The sequence below is a fragment of the Hemitrygon akajei genome, chromosome 17, assembly GCF_048418815.1.
Source record: "Hemitrygon akajei chromosome 17, sHemAka1.3, whole genome shotgun sequence".
Classification (NCBI taxonomy): Eukaryota; Metazoa; Chordata; class Chondrichthyes; order Myliobatiformes; family Dasyatidae; genus Hemitrygon; species Hemitrygon akajei.
In genome coordinates, this window is record NC_133140.1 from 54,788,816 (window position 1) to 54,806,985 (window position 18,170).

At 40.6% G+C, this 18,170-nt stretch overlaps 1 protein-coding gene across 3 annotated transcripts in view; it reads right to left on the bottom strand.

The window, feature by feature from the left end:
* Positions 1 to 18,170, bottom strand: part of cep89 (centrosomal protein 89) — a 119,609-nt gene that overhangs the window by 38,395 nt on the left and 63,044 nt on the right. For all 3 annotated transcript variants that reach the window (XM_073070149.1, XM_073070148.1, XM_073070146.1), the window contains 4 exons: positions 10,047 to 10,227; positions 9,030 to 9,197; positions 7,104 to 7,245; positions 5,667 to 5,756 (listed from right to left, as the gene is read on the bottom strand). In XM_073070149.1, coding sequence (XP_072926250.1) covers positions 5,667 to 5,756; positions 7,104 to 7,245; positions 9,030 to 9,197; positions 10,047 to 10,227 — 581 coding nt within the window. The remainder of the gene's footprint in view (positions 1 to 5,666; positions 5,757 to 7,103; positions 7,246 to 9,029; positions 9,198 to 10,046; positions 10,228 to 18,170) is intronic.

An 18,170-nucleotide genomic window follows, 5' to 3' on the forward strand; every position in this document is an offset into this window, starting at 1 on the left:
AATTTGTCCCTCCAACTCAAACTGTACCTTCCTTTTCTGTGGCTGTTCCAGCAAGTTTGTCCTTCAATGATTGTTGATGTGTGATTAATGCAGCCAAATCAGCCCCTGATTTAGTGCATGCAGAGAAGGTATTAGATAAAGAAGATGCTCTGCCTGCAGCAGAACTTGGAGAACTGACATCTGACATGTTGTCTCGTGGGTCCTCTGCTATATGCATAGTGAAAACTGCCTTGGAATTTGAGAAACATAGTCTGATGGAAGGTGGGACATGTATTCACCAATGCAGCAACATGAATATAAACTAAGGACTCCTGCCGAAGGGTTTCAGCCCGAAACGTCGACTGTACTTTTTTCCATAGAAGCTGCCTGGCCTGCTGAGTTTCTCCAGCATTTTGTGTCTAATGTTGTACCTCTACTTAAGAAGGGAACAAGGGAAAGTCATGAGAACTATAGACTGGCAAGTCTCACATCATTTGTAGGGATATTACTGGAGAAAATTCTTAGGGATAGGATATATGAACATTTGGAAACCCATGCCCTAACAGGGGAGAACCAGTATGGCTTTGTGTGTAGCAGGTCCTGCTTTACCAACCTGATTGAATTTTTTGGCAAGGTGACAAGAGAGATTGATGAGGGTAAGGCAGTGGGTGTTGTCTACAAAGATTTTAGTAAGGCACTTGATAAAGTCCCTCATGGGAGGCTAATCCAGAAGATTAAGATGCATGGGATCCACAGCAAATTGGCTGTTTTGTTTCAGAACCGGCTTGGTGGTGTTGTGGCTAGAGTTGGAGACTGGTAAAGAAAAAGGCACAATATAGATCAGTTGCAGATAAGGACTAAGAAATGTCAGGTGAAGTTTAACCCTGATAAATGCGAGGTGTTGCACCTTGGGAGGCCAAGGACAGATCCAGCTTTTTTGATGAGCTTATTTAATCTTTTTACATCACTAGCACCGATGTTGCTCCCCCAACATAAATCTGCAAAAAAGACTGAACTCACTGCAACAGACTGGTAAAAGATCTCCAACATCCAGCTGCACACATTGAAGGATTTCAGCTTCCTTAGAAAATAGTCTGCTCATCCCCTTCTTGTAAACAGCCTTGTGCATATATAAGAACATATGGAATATTAGAAAAAACACAACCACAAAATATATATGTATATAGTCCAGACCCCTCAGTCACCACATCTGCAATGTACCACCCCTGATAGAGTATGCCTCTTTCTCCGGCAGCAGAAAAGCAAATGACCCCGCAGTTTGAGGCCCCAAGTCCATTGAGTGCAGCCACAATTGGAGTACTGCTTACAGTTCTGGTCACCCCACTACAAGAAGGATGCTGAGGCTCTGGAGAGGGTACAGAAGAGGTTTAGAAGGATGCTGCTGGTTTAGAGGGAATGAACTATCAGGAGAGGCTGGATAAACTTGGGTTATTTTCTCTGGAGCGTCAGGAGGCTAAGGGGAGATCTGATGGAGGTTTAGAAGATAATGAGAGGAGTAGATAGAGTGGACAAAGAGTATCTGTTTCCTAGGGTTAAACTGCCTCATACCAGTAAGTTTATACTCAGAAAGTTGTGGATGCCTGGAATGTGCTGCCTGGTATGGTGGTAGAGGCTTTTAAGAGACGTTTGGATAGGTACATGGTTGTGGGGAAAGTGGAGGGATATGGACATGGTTTTGGTAGGACCGATTAGTGTTTGGGTGTTTTTCATTTGCTTTTTAGCTGGTTTGGCACAACACTGTGGGCTGAATGGCCTGTTCCTGTGCTATACTGTTTTAAAAAAAAATCAAAACCACTGACAGACGAAGCCAGGAGATTGACACTGTATGACGTGCGCCCAAATCACAAAGGGTACATCTGATCCTTTATTACAAAACAAGCAGAGACGAACAATCTTATAGCAATAAAAAAACTAATTAAACTAAATTAGTGATATAGTGATCTTACATTTCAAATCAGCATAACTAAGTGTTCTAATTAGTGATATCAGAATTAGCTTTCTATACATATTTAAGTGGTCTAACACATTCCAATTAATGTCCCAAATAGCGATCAAAAATATATATATAATTCTCCAAGGCTCAACTCTTCTCCACTAGACTAAACAACTAACTAACCACAAGTCTGAATTTGTGACTATACTTATTTGCTTCTACCATGCCCCAGCCCACGTGACAGACTACCATAATAAACACACCAGAAAATATGACTCAGACAGAAAATAGATACATGACTCCAACTAGTTAGCAAGATGGAATTACATTGGAACAATGGAATCAGAGAAAATTACATGTGTCAGGTAGCAACACTTCTTACTGCAAAGGAGGGAAAATGTGTGAAGTTTATTTCATTGAGATACACTGAGCTGTACAGGGGAATAACTTCAAGATAATTAACGTTCATGCTTTCTTAGCATTGTTGGAAAGCTTTCTCTTCAAGGAGTACATGTTTAACCGGAGAAGGAAAGATTTTGTTGAAACATGATCAATACAGATCAATACAATTTACCATGTATGCTGTTATATTAGATGAAATACACAGCAACTGACTTATGTTCACAACTGCAGATTGCAAGATAACAACTTGCCTTTAAAACATATGAGATCTTTCATGCGAGAAGAAGCATGGAAGTTCAATTTAAGGTTATTACCAAGGCAACAGGACACAAAGGCAAGTGCAGTACAAAAATCAAAGGAAACTTCCCAAGGTGTCAGTCTAACCTGCACAGATAAGTCAAGACACTATACTGAAAAACAGTTGTAGCTGACCTCTAATCAGGTCCACCATAAGCTGTTATTCTGCTTCTTTTATTGCAAAATTAAATCTGTAATGACAGAATTAATTTTGCAATAAAAGAAGCAGAATAACATTACATTGATCTTCTGAATCTTTTTGAAGCCCCATGTAGTTGCCTGACTCAAAATTTACTCCTGATGGGGTTTAATATGGGAGCAGATAGAAACTGATCACCATGCCAACAGTTGTTGGTAGAGATGCTCATTACGAACAGACCAAGTCATGCATCTGCAGCCGCAACCACGAGTTGTTCAAAGGGGAACTCAGATGTGGCTGAAGTCTCTGTATCTGAAGAACAATTTGTGGCACGAGCTGTGTTGCATGAAGAGCTGATGTCAGTTGCTGTGCCACATCCTTTGTATAGAAAATTCTACTTACAAGAGTTTGAGATCATTCCCATGACCAGGAATGACATCCACATTTAAACAATAGATTTCAAAACGTGACATTTGTTTGGATTGTCAGTTTGCCAAATTAAGAATCATACATAAATGGACTAGGACAGACAAAGTTTGTGCTGAACTTTGCAATTTACAGTATTCACATACTCTCCTTGTTGTGCATGATCACCACAGTCATTTCATTGAAAAGGTCAAATTATTCAGTTACGACCAGCAATGCTTTGAAATTTGTAATAACAATGGCTAAATTTGGAATGTCAACTTCCTTGTAACTGATAATGGAATGCAATTCACATTCTTAGAATTCACAGCATTTGCTAAAATATTGAGCTTTAAACACCCTTGTATCCATAAATAAATAGTAAAGCTGAGAATGTTCTCACAGCTAAGAGACTTTTTATAAAATATAAGGATTCTATCAAATTTGAAATTTTGCCTTTGTTTAGAGTTGCACAATACACCAACTGATGAAAGAGGAACTGGAGACCAGCTAAGTATAACTTCATCATTATAACTTCAATATTCAACTTAGAAAGAGACTAGCCTATTTGCAATGAAATAATCACTAGATATTAAGGACAATTCTGAAACACAGATCCCCAGTAGCTAGAAAGAAACATAGACAATCAAAGTAGTAGTAACAGGCTAGAATTCTCCTTGCCCTCACCTACCAGCCCACGAGCCTCTGCATCCAACACATCATTCTCCTCAGCTCCCACCATCTCCAAAGGGATCCTACCACCAAACATATTTATACCTCCCCACCCTTGCTTTCCATAGGGATGACTCCCCCTGTGATTCCCCATCGTCCCTCTTCACTAATCTCCCACCTGGCATTTATCCCTGTAAGCAGCTAAAGTGCTATACCTGTGCTCCTGTACACCTGTGCTAAAGTGCTCCTCCATCATCTCCATGCAGGGCCTCAAACAGTTCTTCCAAGTGAGTCAGCACTTCAGTTGCAAATCTGCTGAGGTTTTCTATTGTGTCTGGTGCTCCCAATGAGGCCTCCTCTACATTGAAGGACCTGTTGTAAATCTTCTCACCTGCCTGTCACCTCCCACTAGGACCCTTCCTCCTTCTCTTTCTCCCATGGTCTACTCCCCTCTCTTATCAGATTCCTTCCTCTCTAGCCCTTTACCTATCCTTCCCACCTGGCTTCACCTATCACCTTCTAGCTAGCATCCTTCCCTCTCCCCCAACTTTTTGTCCTGGCATCTTCCCACTTCCTTTCCTGTCCTAGAGAAGAGCCTCGGCCCAAAACATCAACTGTTTATTCATTTCCATAGTTGCTGCCTGACCTGCTGAGCTCCCCCAGAATTTTGTGTGTGTTGCTTTAGATTTCCAGCATCTGCAGAGTTTCTTGTGTTTAAGTCTCAATTCTTAATCACTATGAATGCCAACATATCATTGGTCTTTCTTCCCACTTACTGCATCTGAATGTTTGTTTTCAGTGACTTGTGTAGAAAGACAAGAAGATATCATTCCACATCTCTCTTTTACCATGTATAATCATTCAGGTAATGATCTTAACTTGACACTAATAAACATTATAACATCTATGCTATGCCTTCGCCTGCTCACCAAACCTTTCTTAATCACTCTTGAGCCTTTCTGCATACTCCTCATAACTCACTCCAAATATACTAGATCAATGGTTCTTCCTGTCAGCTCTATAGTTACATTCTCAAAAAAAATCAGTAAATTAGTCAAGCATGTTGTCTCTTCTCTAAATCTGCACTTACCCTGACCAGTCCCATCAATATTTTCTAAATGCTCTGCTATTACATCTTTAATAATAGGCTTTTTCTTCTACTACCAATGTTAGGAAAACATGTTTATAATTCCCTATTTTCTCTTCATCTCCTTTCTTATTTTTAAAGATAATTTTTGTGCTGAAGTTTTATAGATAGTATCAGTTTTAAAAATAATTGTATTAATTAGATTGATACATTTTCTGATTAAACATCATGAAATGATAACTCTGGCCTCTCCACTGATGCTACCTGATCTGCTAAATATTTCCAGTTCTTAGTTCAGGCTGCCAACATCCACAATACCTTGGATTGGTGATATATTAATCACTATTTTGATGTTATTTAAAAGATTTTTACTACCAAAAATAGTTAGAAATGCAAAAATTAATATTTAAAAAATAATTTTTTAAAAATGAAAATTTCTATTTTCAGTTCTTACCACTTTCAAGATATCGCAATTAAAATAACCCAACTTTAATTATTTCAATTTCTTGTAAATGGTCATAATTTTTACCTGTTGTCAATTTTACTAATATTTTAAAAATGTGTAATGATGAATAGTTAGAATATTATAATAGAAAAAGGCACTAGATTACTAAAAATATCATTTACTGAGCTAGTAGAAATTTATGGCATTACTTCTACCGACTGAGACAATCATACTGTTATTCCTAAATTAATTTAGAAAGTAGAATTGAAACAGAAGACAATCAAACCTTTACTTTCTCTTCCAACTTGCCCAAATGCACAGTGTCTGCCAGCATCCTGTTTAAAACTCCATTCTTCTCATTTGTTAAGCTCTTGGTCTATTACAAAATAAAAATCAAGGTAAATTTAAGAGTTGAGTACTAAAACTCTGGGGAAGAAAATAAGCACTGAACAAAAAATATGAGAGATTAAGGCAAGAAAAACAACAAAAAAAGCCATATAAATTAAGATTTCCAGGTTTTAAAATCATGCTTGTAAAAGATATTTTAACCTTAGAGCCTGTTTCAGAGTGTCAAGAAAATTGCTCCAATTTACAATCCATTTACACTTCTAACTGCATTGACTTTGAAAGAGATAGCTGGTTTCCAAGTTCAACAGTTTATTAAAATTTACAAGTTAAGGTTTGGGCATGAGTGATAATGGAGTTGAACAACTACTCCATAAGAAAACAATTTCTTTGGAAAAGGTGATAATGAAAAGTGACAAGAATAATTAATTTTAATGACAAAATAATTGAGAACAAGTAGCCATTTTCCAAAACATTAAATCTCATCTCATAATTGGCTAGGATTTCTTCCATATATAATAATACAAGCTAGTTTATTGAGTCCTTGTAGGAAACATTGTGGTAACATAATAAGATAATGTTAAATCAATACGACTAGGTTTAAATTTTAGGGTTAGGATAAAGAGACATTCAAACGGAAGCTAACTAAATATAGAAGATGGAATTAAGGGGTCAATAGAACATCAAGGTACGCAAGGAAGATTAACGCCAGGAGGTCACTTGAATGACAACAAACCTGATTGACATCCTGCCACCAGCTAGCCTACCTGCCCAAGCATCACCAGCAGAATGAAGTTGTCAACAGGAAAAATTCCTGCCAATTACTTTGGATACAAAGCATGAGGTGCAATATCCAGAATACAAATGCAGCACCATTATTGGAAGAAGCTGACGACAGAAATAATGGTGTCATCATCACACTGGGACCAAATAATTTACATTTATTAAAATGAATTTGTCAATTGTCTTGGTTCCAGGGGTGAAAGCAACTTGAAATTCTCACTGGTACTATTGCATAACCAACACAGCCATTTAACCCGTATACCCACTGTTGTGGGTACATACCAGTACAGTGTACCAGCAAGAACTAGCTAACTTGCATCTCTGTTTAAGCCCACATTGATGTCCTGCCAAATGTTCCCCTGACGTGCAGTTAAATCTAAGTTATGAAGTGGGTGATTTACAATTTAAACATCAGAAATGGCTTAGGTTGCTTGACTTGATATTCTGTAACTGCCAACATCCTCTCTCCATCACAGCTCACCTCATCCTCCGTTTCCCTATCCTCTCCCACCTTTTGTAATGTGGGATCTTTGCAAATAACAGACCTTGGAAAGAGGAGGTTCCAATTTTGCTCCTTTCTTAAAAAATTGCTTACCTTATGTACAAGCTGATCACGCTCGTGAGCTGCTTTTTCAGCAAGGCTGATCAAGTTTGCCAAATATTGGTGAGCTGCCACCTCTTTCTCCACAGCTTCTTCCATCTGCTGTTTTAGAAGCCCTATCTTCTTCTGTGCTAGCCTGGGAATCATATTGGTGTTTGGAATAGTTTACAAAATTAATTGATGATATTGCTCAATGGTAATATCTGTTTTAAACATTTTATGTGGTATATTAACTGACAGTTACAATGGAGGGTTATATTTGAACAAGACTACAGTTAGCAATGAAAAGTTTAATTGGGTAATTACATTGGTGTATTAATAACTTGGACAAGTGATATACAACAGAATTTTACTTCCACTATTTTAATTATTCAAATTAATAATGGGTATGTGAAAATTAAATAGCAAAAGTGTATGTATACATAGCAAGATGATATTTAACAGTTTGTTCGTCAGCCTTCGGTTTAGAATTTTCTTCAATGGACAGTTGAGGCTATGTGAGCAATAGTTTGGCAGATTTTTAATGAGCAAAAGATGCTAATAGTGTTATGACCTCGGCCCCCTCCTTTGTGAGAATCGCAAGAGCCCTAGTCAAGGGGGGGTCAACTGACCCAAGAGAGAGAGAGACGTGCGGAAGACCACGTTCTCCCGAGAAGCAGAATAAAGGCGACATTGACTATTGTCTCATGGAGACCACGTGAAAAGCCCTCGGGCAAAGTGGGCTGGTTGAGAGAGAGATCGCATCACCTGCAACCTGATTGACACCTGCGATCCCGTGAAGAAGTATAAAGGAGGGTCTGAGGGGGGGACAACCCTCAGACGCACCAAGGAGACACCAAGGAAGCACGATACCGATTCCCGTGGGAGCGGGAAGCCATTTTGAAGGAAGCCACGTGCGTTAGATTCCAAATTTTGAATCTGTGGCTAGAACCAACGGAAGACCGCTTTTAAATAACAACGGGGAAGCCTGCTCCCCTGATTCCAAGGATTTGCTCTATAAAGACAACGGGCAAGTGTTTATCCTTTCTCAACCATCTCTCTCTCTCCACAACGTGAAACCCCAGCGGTTCCCAAAAGGGAAAAGCCTGCAAACTTCTGAGTGACTCTTTATATTTCAATTGGACTCAGTATTATCCCCTAGACAACTATAGAGCTTATTTCTGATTGATTATTATTACACCGGTGTTTTAGATTGAGTTTTGACGATGTATATGATCTGAATGTTTTGTATTAACCATACGTTTGTGCCCCTTTTTGAATAAAACGTTTGAAAATAGTAGCATCCGACTCAGCTGATCCCGCTATCTTTGCTGGTAAGTTACCTGGTTACGAGGTTACGTAACAAGAGATACAAAAAACTACAAAATAAAGATGTGTTTATGAAAGGCTACAGATCAGAGAAGATCTCATTGAATGGCAAAACATATTTGAAATGGCCCAAATCCTATTTTTCTAAGAAACCTTTCAATCTGATGCTATTTGGCAAAATAAGATAATGCCCTGAAAAGTCAATTGAGTTGCACAAATAGTAGGTGCTCATGAAGTGACAGGACATTAGACAACTATGATGGTCGTCTGCTCCATTATGTGAAAAATGACCACTTGCCAAACATGATAAAGCTGCCTGTATCAATGAAATATAAGCCAAATGGAGACAGCCACTTCATGATAGTAGTGGGCAACACAAGGAAATATGAAATTGCTTGAAAAGCTGGAATAATTTCAATAGGCAAATAGCCTATTTCTATGTGCAATTAATACAAAATATGGAAAACAGAAACAGAAAAAAAATTAAAATTTAGATATAACAGAATTAAAATATTTTCTTTCAAAATATTTACTTGATGTGAATAAGACTTATATTCAGAAACTGAATTACTGGAATAAATTTAGAAGTCAGTACAAATTTATCTAATATACCTGTTAGACTTCAGTGCTGTGTGTAGTTCTGCTTCTAAAGTTTTATTGTCAGCAATTAATTCTGTCCTTTCAACAAGCAGGCCCTTTTTCTCAGCTTTTAGAGATGCAATTCTTCCCATCAATTCCTCCACTTCTGCATGGTGATTCTCTTGCTCCAGCAGCAGTTTTCTACACAGAATGAACAAAATAAAGCACACCAAAAGTTGCTTAGAAACTGAACTCATGGAACAGATTTTGCAGTGCAGCGAAAAGATGCTGCTAACACTTAACTCAAAGAAAGCTTCCCAGCAAAATCCAGCCATCTAGTATACATGCTGTGGTTTTCTACTTTCTCAACATTAGTGCTTACAAGCATTAGCTCCAGGGGATTCTTTTTGTCCAGTAACACTAATGCACAATGTACCAAGAAGTGAAAGGCCCAATTTTTAACTAACTCCTTGAATATTTTACGTAGCACAAAATAAAATTTGGAAAATACTTCTAAATTACAACAATTTTAGTCCAACACAAGCTTACATTTTTATTCATTTAACTCAAATCTCCAATTCTCACTAATCTTGCTCATTTTTCACCATCCTCTATTTAGTGTGCTTCACAATTCACTCCTACACTTCCTATAACTTTTACTGCTTTGAGCTGACTCATTTATTAATTTTCTTTCTTCAACATTAGTTTAATCCCTTCTGTGAAAAAGCAGAAGCTTAAGTAATGTTAACAGCTCGTAAAATCTTGGGTTAAAGCAGAATATATACTGAACATTTCTATGGAATTCTGCAGGAGTGTCATTTTGATAGAGGTGCCTTTTTCCATCTGGTTAGATAATTCTTTTTAATTAACTATCAACATATGAAGATAGCATTGCTAACCAAATATCCAAACGAAAATACCTAATTTTCATTTCCAATGAAATAACAGGATAGTTAATTCAGCCATTTTCACACTTCCACTTAAATATTAGGATTCAAGTTTCCATGTGCAATCTCAGTGGAATTAATTTAGGGAAAAGAATGTGCACACCTTTGGAGATCATTCAAGGCTGCTTTATGTTCATCCACCCCCATTTTGTCACGAAGACTTGCTTTAACTTGATCATACTTTGAAGAAAGGTCCTTTAAATGTTGACGAGCCTCTTGTAACTCATTGTGTTGGCTTTGCTTCTCTGCTTCCAGCAGTATTAGTTGTTTAGTCAATTTTGACACTGCCGTCAGAAGGAAAAAAAGGATTAAGCTGTTTTAATAATTGTGCTTAATGAAGCCCAAAAAGTTGTAACCATTGGCAACAAAAGTACAGAACATGAATAACACAACTACAACCAAAAGAAATGAGAGTAAATGATCTTGGTGAGATTACAGTGCAAGGAGGTTTAAGTTTCTTAAAACCAAAACACTCTAACTTGCATTGTAACTACATTTCCAAGTTTCGATGGATAACCAAGTTAGGATGGTCAGGTAATCATAGAATTATAGAAATCTACAGCACATTACAGGCCCTTTGGCCCACAATGTTGTGCCGACCATGTGGCCTGCTCTAGAAACTGCCTAGAATTACCCTAGTGCATAGCCCTCTATTTTTCTAAGCTCCATGTACTCTATCTAAGAACCTCTTAAAAGGCCCTATTGTATCCGCCTCTACCACTGTTGCTGGCAATGCATTCCACACACCCACCACTCTCTGTGTAAAAAAAGCTTACCTGACATCCCCGTTATACCTAATTCCAAGCACCTTAAAACTATGCCCCCTCGTGTTAGCCATAATATTGCAGTAATATTGAGAGATTCAATAAAGTTATACAAATGAACACCAAAAAGTAGCAGCTACAAAAACATTGGACAAATCGTGGATGATAAAGATTCAACAAATTGGTTATCAAAGCTATTTGGCCTTACAAAATCAAAATCCGTCATCTAATCCTATATTTTACTCAAAAATCTTCTGAAGGAATTCAGTAGGTTGAGCAGTAAATAACTTGATGCTTTGGATTGAAACCCTACAGCAGGACTGCGAGTAGAGGGGCAAGATGGCTAACATAAGTAAGGAGAATAGCAAGAAAGGATTCTGAGATAATTGATGAAGGACTGTAAGATGACGGGCAGGTAGATAGATCGATATATAAGATACATTATTGATCCCAAAGGAAATTACAGTGTCACAGCAGCATTACAAGTGCACAGATAAACAAATATTAGAAAAGTAAGAAAGAATAAAAAATAAATTACCTCAGTCTAAGTCTAAGTCATAGGAGGGTGTCATCACTTCCCTGGCTATAGATTGACTCATCATAGAGCCTAATGGCCAAGGATAAGAATGACCTCATATAGCACCCTTTGGAGCAGTGCAGTTGTCTTAATCTATTACTAAAAATGCTCCTCTGTTCAGCCAAGATGGCACGCAGAGGGTGAGAAACATTGTCCAGGATTTTTCATCGGGTCTTTTGTTCAGTGTGTCCAGTTTGACTCCTATAACAGAGCCAGCCTTTCTAATCAGTTTATTGAGCCTTCTGGCATCACCCGTGTTGATGCCATTGGCCCAGTACACCACTGCATAGAAGATCGTACTGGTGACAACAGACTGATAGAACATGTGAAGGAGGGACCTGCATACTTCAAAGGACCTCAGCCTCCTCAGGAAGAGGTGATTCTGGCCCTTCTTGTATGCAGCCTCTGTGCTGGTGCTCCACTCAAGTCTGTCATCCAGGTACACCCCCAGGTACTTGTAGATCCTCACCACATCCACATCCTCACCATCAACAGTAACAGGGAGCAGTGCAGATTTAGTCTTCCTAAAGTCCATTGCCATCTCCTTTGCCTTACTGATGTTGAGCTACAGATAACTCAGCTTAAATCATTTGACAAAGTCCTCCACCAGGGCCCTGTATTCATACTCCCATCCTCTCTTTATACGCCCAACTATTGCTGAGTCATCAGAGAATTTCTGCAGATCACATGACTCAGTGTTGTATCTGAAGTCTGAGCTATACAGGGTTAACAGGAAGGAAACCAATACAGTCCCCTGTGGAGTCCCAGTGCTGCTTACAGCCATGTCTGACACACAGCTTTGAAGCCGCACAAACTGTGGTCTATCAGTCAGGTAGTCTATTATCCAGGATACAATGGAAGTACCATCCTGCATCGAACGAAGCTTTTCCCCCAGCAATGGAGGCTGTATGGTATTGAAGGCACTTGAGAAATCAAAGAACATGATCCTCACAGTGCTGCCCTGCTTATCCAAATGGGAGTAAGCTCTGTTAGGCAGGTAGACAACAGCGTCATTGACTCCAATGTGCTCCTGGTAGGCAAGCTCCAGGGAATTGAGGGCTGATCTGACCAGGGGTCGGAGCTGGAGCAGGACCAGCCTCTCTAGGGTTTTCATGATGTGTGTGGTCAGAGCCACTGGACGGTAGTCATTCTTGGGTACTGGGATGACGCATGATCCCACACACTCAGGATCCTTTCCAGGTTGAGATTCAGATTGAAAATGCTCTGGAGAACTCCACACAACTATGGCAGGTGAATGGTAAATGGAGGCAGACAAAGTAAGAAAGTAAAAAGACAAAAGATGGAGCAAGGTGGGGCAAGAGGGGAGTATGAAGATTGGAGACAGCTGTGGGAGGGAAATAAGCAGAAACACAAAGTGTTACCAAAGCAGAATTGGATAAGTAAAGGTGGTGAGAATGAGAATCATTAGAGAGAAGAGAGAGGTGAATGACAGTTTGAATCAGAAGAGGAAGTGGAGGGGGGAATCTTGTGTGCAAAAAGGGTGGATAGAGCAAGAAGGGGAAAAGAGACAAGGACAGGTGAAGGGGGACTGGGAACAGGGACAAAAATTGAAAAACCAGATGGCTAGGGGTGAGTGAGAGGGGTAAAAAGAAATAGGTGGGTGTTTACTTAGAATTTTAAAAACTCAATATTTATGGCACGGGTCTGTAGACATCATCTGCAGACCCTTGTGTCTGCCACATTTTAATGCTATGGATAGTGGCAAGGCCAGCATTTATTGCCCATCTCATATTGGCAGTGAGAATGGGGGTGGGGTGTGGGGGGTGGCAAGCTAACTCTTTGAACTATTGTCATCATTCTGGCAAAGGCACTGCTACAGCCTTGTAGTTAATGTCTTTTCAGGATTTAGTCAAAGCAACAATCAAGGAATGAGGATACATTTCCAAATTAAGATCTGTCATATCCAACAGAACAGAGTCTAACCCTATAATTTCTAAGCAGAAATTAAAATGGACTGTGCTTACAAGTGCAAGTCAGAGGCTAAATGCCTTGCAGCATCTGGCTTGCCTCTTGAGAACACATACTCTTTCCATCGCTACAAGACACACGGCAGAGGTGTGATGGAATACACTCCACTTGCCTAAATAAGTGCAACTCAAGACAATCATCCAGGCCAAGGCAACCAACCTTAAATGTTTATTTCCTCCACCACCATCCAACACAGGCAACCCTAGGAGCTCCTAAATATGGTACAACTACTTCCAAGTGGCATGAATATTGCTTACCACTTAACAGCCCAAATGACAATACTTCAATCATGTTGCATGTGGGTATGGCTTCCTTTGCAGAGGAGTGTTGCAATCATCAACAAACCTCTCCCTTTCTAATGTTATGATTTGAGGGAAAGCACTGAATCAGAATCATTGACATGCCATGAAATTTGTTGTATTACGGCAGCAGTAAGTCTTGCATGTGTCAGTACAAGGCATAAAATATTACTCCAAGTTACAAATAAGTAATAGTTCAAAAACAGAATAGTGAGGTAGTGAAGCACTACATGAAGGAAGGCTATCTGCAAATGTCCTGGGGCTGGGATGGTTGGTTTCCAACAACCATAATAATTTTCCTTTTGCAATATATACTTTCTACTAATGGAGTGTTTTTCCATTGATGACCATCAACTTTAGTTTCAGGTGGATGCCTTGATGCCACATTCAGTCTGTACAACCTTACTGTCAAGGGCAATTACAAAGGTTCTGAAACACAACATGATGGGGACTAAAGTCAATGTGAAGACAAGACATTTTCTCCAAAAGGACTGTGAAATAGTTTCAACTCTGGCAGTTATGTCCTTCAGGACTTGGCCAACTCCATCAGTGGCGATGCTGATAATACCACCATCATTTTGGTTACAGACAATGATGTCCTTACCCAGAGTACATGCTGCTACTTTCAGTATCTCTACCATAAGCTATTCAACAGGGAGGAACACTAATTCATCACCTATGGGAGGACAGCGACTGGAAATATCAGGAGGCTTCTGTGACATGTGACATGAAACTTCATGGAGCCCAGAGTCAATGCTGAGGATTCCTAGTGCTCAACCCTCTGAACTGTAAATTACTCAAATGCGACACGATGGATCAGTCTTTGCCAATAGTAGGTTTAAGATGGTACTACGGAAAACAGACAACAGCTTACTAGCAGTTCATGAAGCAAGAAATATAACTACTTTATTAATTATACTACTTCTATGGAAAATTGTGGTAAACGATCACCACAAACAATGAAGAGGCGAGCAAGGGGGAGGTTGACACAAGAGTCAAGGCATGCAATGCAAAGTTGGAGAAAGGTTGGAGCATGTTCAAGAAGTGATTGGACCAAGGTCAAGACAGAGTCGGGGCGTGCAAGGCAGAGAAAAGTTGTAGTGGAGGAGTTTTGGAGGCCATTCACCTAAACCAAGAGAGATATTGGATCAACCTAAGCACTGAGTCAATTTAGAAACATTAGGTACAGGCCAGATGTGGCAGAGGGTTCCAGGCCCAGAGCGTATCAATGCGACAGAGCCAGGTCCTAGTGCAAGGGATGACACAATGTTTGGACCATTTAATTGCCAGGCTGGATGGATTGAAAAAACAGGGCGTCGGGACTGGATGCGACGGCCTGCTCCGACTGCTCAGGGCTTTGTGTCTGTAAGCTCCATTTTACTCCACTGTGTGATGAACTGAGGCCGAGGCTACGGCCTGCTCCGACTGCTCAGGGCTTTGTGTCTGTAAGCTCCATTTTACTCCACTGTGTGATGAACTGAGGCCGAGGCTACGGCCTGCTCCGACTGCTCAGGGCTTTGTGTCTGTAAGCTCAATTTTACTCCACTGTGTGATGAACTGAGGCCAAGGCTACGGCCTGCTCCAACTGCTCAGGGCTTTGTGTCTGTAAGCTCCATTTTACTCCACTGTGTGATGAACTGAGGCCGAGGCTACGGCCTGCTCCGACTGCTCAGGGCTTTGTGTCTGTAAGCTCCATTTTACTCCACTGTGTGATGAACTGAGGCCAAGGCTACGGCCTGCTCCGACTGCTCAGGGCTTTGTGTCTGTAAGCTCCATTTTACTCCACTGTGTGATGAACTGAGCCCAAGGCTACGGCCTGCTCCGACTGCTCAGGGCTTTGTGTCTGTAAGCTCAATTTTACTCCACTGTGTGATGAACTGAGGCCAAGGCTACGGCCTGCTCCGACTGCTCAGGGCTTTGTGTCTGTAAGCTCAATTTTACTCCACTGTGTGATGAACTGAGGCCAAGGCTACGGCCTGCTCCGACTGCTCAGGGCTTTGTGTCTGCAAGCTCGATTTTACTCCACTGTGTGATGAACTGAGGCCGAGGCTATGGCCTGCTCCGGTCCCTCCGTATTCTTGGTCTACGGACTCACTTTAGTTCTGAATGCTGTTACTTGCTTTTACTGTTTGCTTGATTTGTGTTTATTTTCTCTCTCTGTGCATTGGGTGTTTGCTATTCTGTCTTTTTAAATGGGTTCTTTCACAGTTCTTGTTTTGGCTACCTGTAAGGAAACAAATCTTAAAGTTGTATAATTTATTCTTACTTTGATAATAAATGTACTTTGAATTTTAAGCTTCCACTCAGTCAGGCAACCTCCCAAATTTAGTCTCCCATCCACAAATATTTTCAAGGGCAGCTGGAAGAGATTAACTTTGCTTGTGCAAATTCAACGGTTCTGTGCATTGAATGCTCTGCACCATACATCAACAAAAATTTACACACATCTTTGGTTCCGTACCCAAGCTCCTCAAACTTCTAACAAAGTAGACCCTCTGACTGCATCAATTTGTGGGGCTGAGGACAAATCCTACAAGATGTTGACACCCTGGAACTTTCAAATGTCAATCCCTCAATGAGGGATGTTCTTCTGAAGTTCACTATCAACTCCTTGACCTTGCTGACGCTGAGTGCAAGGTTGTTGTTATGACACTACTCTACCATCTGCTCTATGTCACTCCTGTATGCATCCTCACTGCCATCTGAAATTACACCAATAATAGTGGTTTTATCTGTTAATTTATAGAAACATCTGAGCTGTGCTTAGCCACACAAACACAGGTGTAGAGAGAGAGTAGAGGAACAGCTAAGCACAAATCCTTGAGGTGCACCTGTTTTGATTGTCAGTGAAGAGATACGTACTGGTGACGAAGCTGAGGAACCAGTCGCACAGGGAGATACAAGGCTCAGGTTTAGAAGCTGGGTGATTTATACTCCAGGCATGAAGCATTGAATGCTGAGCTGTAATTGATAATCAGCAGCCTCATGTATACTTTGCTCTTGTCTAGGTAATCCAAAGCAGAGTGAAAAGCCAGTGAGATTGCAGCTTGTTGTAGACCTGTTGTGACAGTAGGTAAATCGCAACAGGTCCAAGTCCTTGCTCATGCAGGAGTTAATACTAGCCATGACCAACTTCCTTACAGTAGATGTGAGCACTACTGATTGATGTATTAAGGCAGATCACCTTGCTCTACTTGTGCATCGATATGTTTACTGGCATTTTGAAGCAGGTGGAAACCTCAGACCACAGCAGTGAGAAAAGGAAGATATCCTTGAACATTCCAGTCGATTATTTAGCACAGATTTTCAGTACCTGGTCAGGTATAGTCAGCAACTGATACCTTGCGAGAGATCACCCTCTTGAAGGATATTCTGACATCGGCCTCTGAGACAGATCACATGATAACCGGATGCTGTAGGAGTTCACATAGGTGTAGTGTCATTCCCTCTTTCAAAGCTCCATAAAATGAGTCGAATGGGGAGTGAAGCATCACTGCTATTTTGCGTTATTCAGATTCAGATTCAGTTTATTGTCATTTAGAAACCACAAATGTAATGCAGTTAAAAAATGAGACAACGTTCCTCCAGAATGATATCACAAAATGATATGACAAAACAGACTACACTAGAAAATCCACATGACATTTGGCAATCCCCAATCCAGAGTCCAGAGAGGCTGCTGCATATTAATATCGCGCCACCGTCTTAATGCGTTCCCTGGAAAGGAGCTCCAAATCCACCAGACAAACAAGACCAAAAACTAAAGCTACAAGACCTGCACAAAACCACATAGTTACAACAGTGCAAACAAAAGCATAATTGATAAAAAAAAACAGGCTATGGGCACAGTAAAAATAGTCCAAAGATGTTAAAGGACTATAAGTTCAAAAGAAATCACCACACAGTTTCCACAAGTCCCCAGGGTCCCGACAGACTCACCATCCCATGCCGGCGGCAGAACGGAATACCCCCACTATGGACTTCCACGGTGCCACCCGACTCAGCCTCGCAGACGCAGCACACACCGAAAGCCACCTGACCGCAGTGGACTCTGAGTCCGTCGAACCTCCGAGCCGACGACCATCCCCTCCGGCACAGCTTCTCTGAGCACCATCCTCTGCCGAGCGTATTAAGACAGCCCCGCCAACGGCCATCGGCAACGCGACCCCAAAGACTGGGGGCCTGTTCTTCCCAGCAGGGTTCCGGACCTCACAGCAGCAGCAGCAACGCAGAAGGTCTTCCTGGAGATTTCCCAATGTTCCTCCGTGCTCCCACGTTCGTTTTCAATTGATTATGATAGCACACGGCACCCCGCTTCACAAATAACAGATAACAGCTCTGGGGCGTCAAAATTTTCTACTTAATATTCCATCTGCCATGTTCCTGTACATCCTTTTAAACGGTATCCTTTTGCATCTCAATTTTCTTACTTGCTATTTTTGGACCAGTAAACTATATTACTTTTGGCAATCTCATTAAATTACTGACATATTTTTAAAGACAAACAGTTGAAGGCCTTGCACTGGTCTTTATGGTATTTGACCAGTTAAGGTCTGTAACCCAAACAAAGACGTAACTTCCAATAACAACACACACAA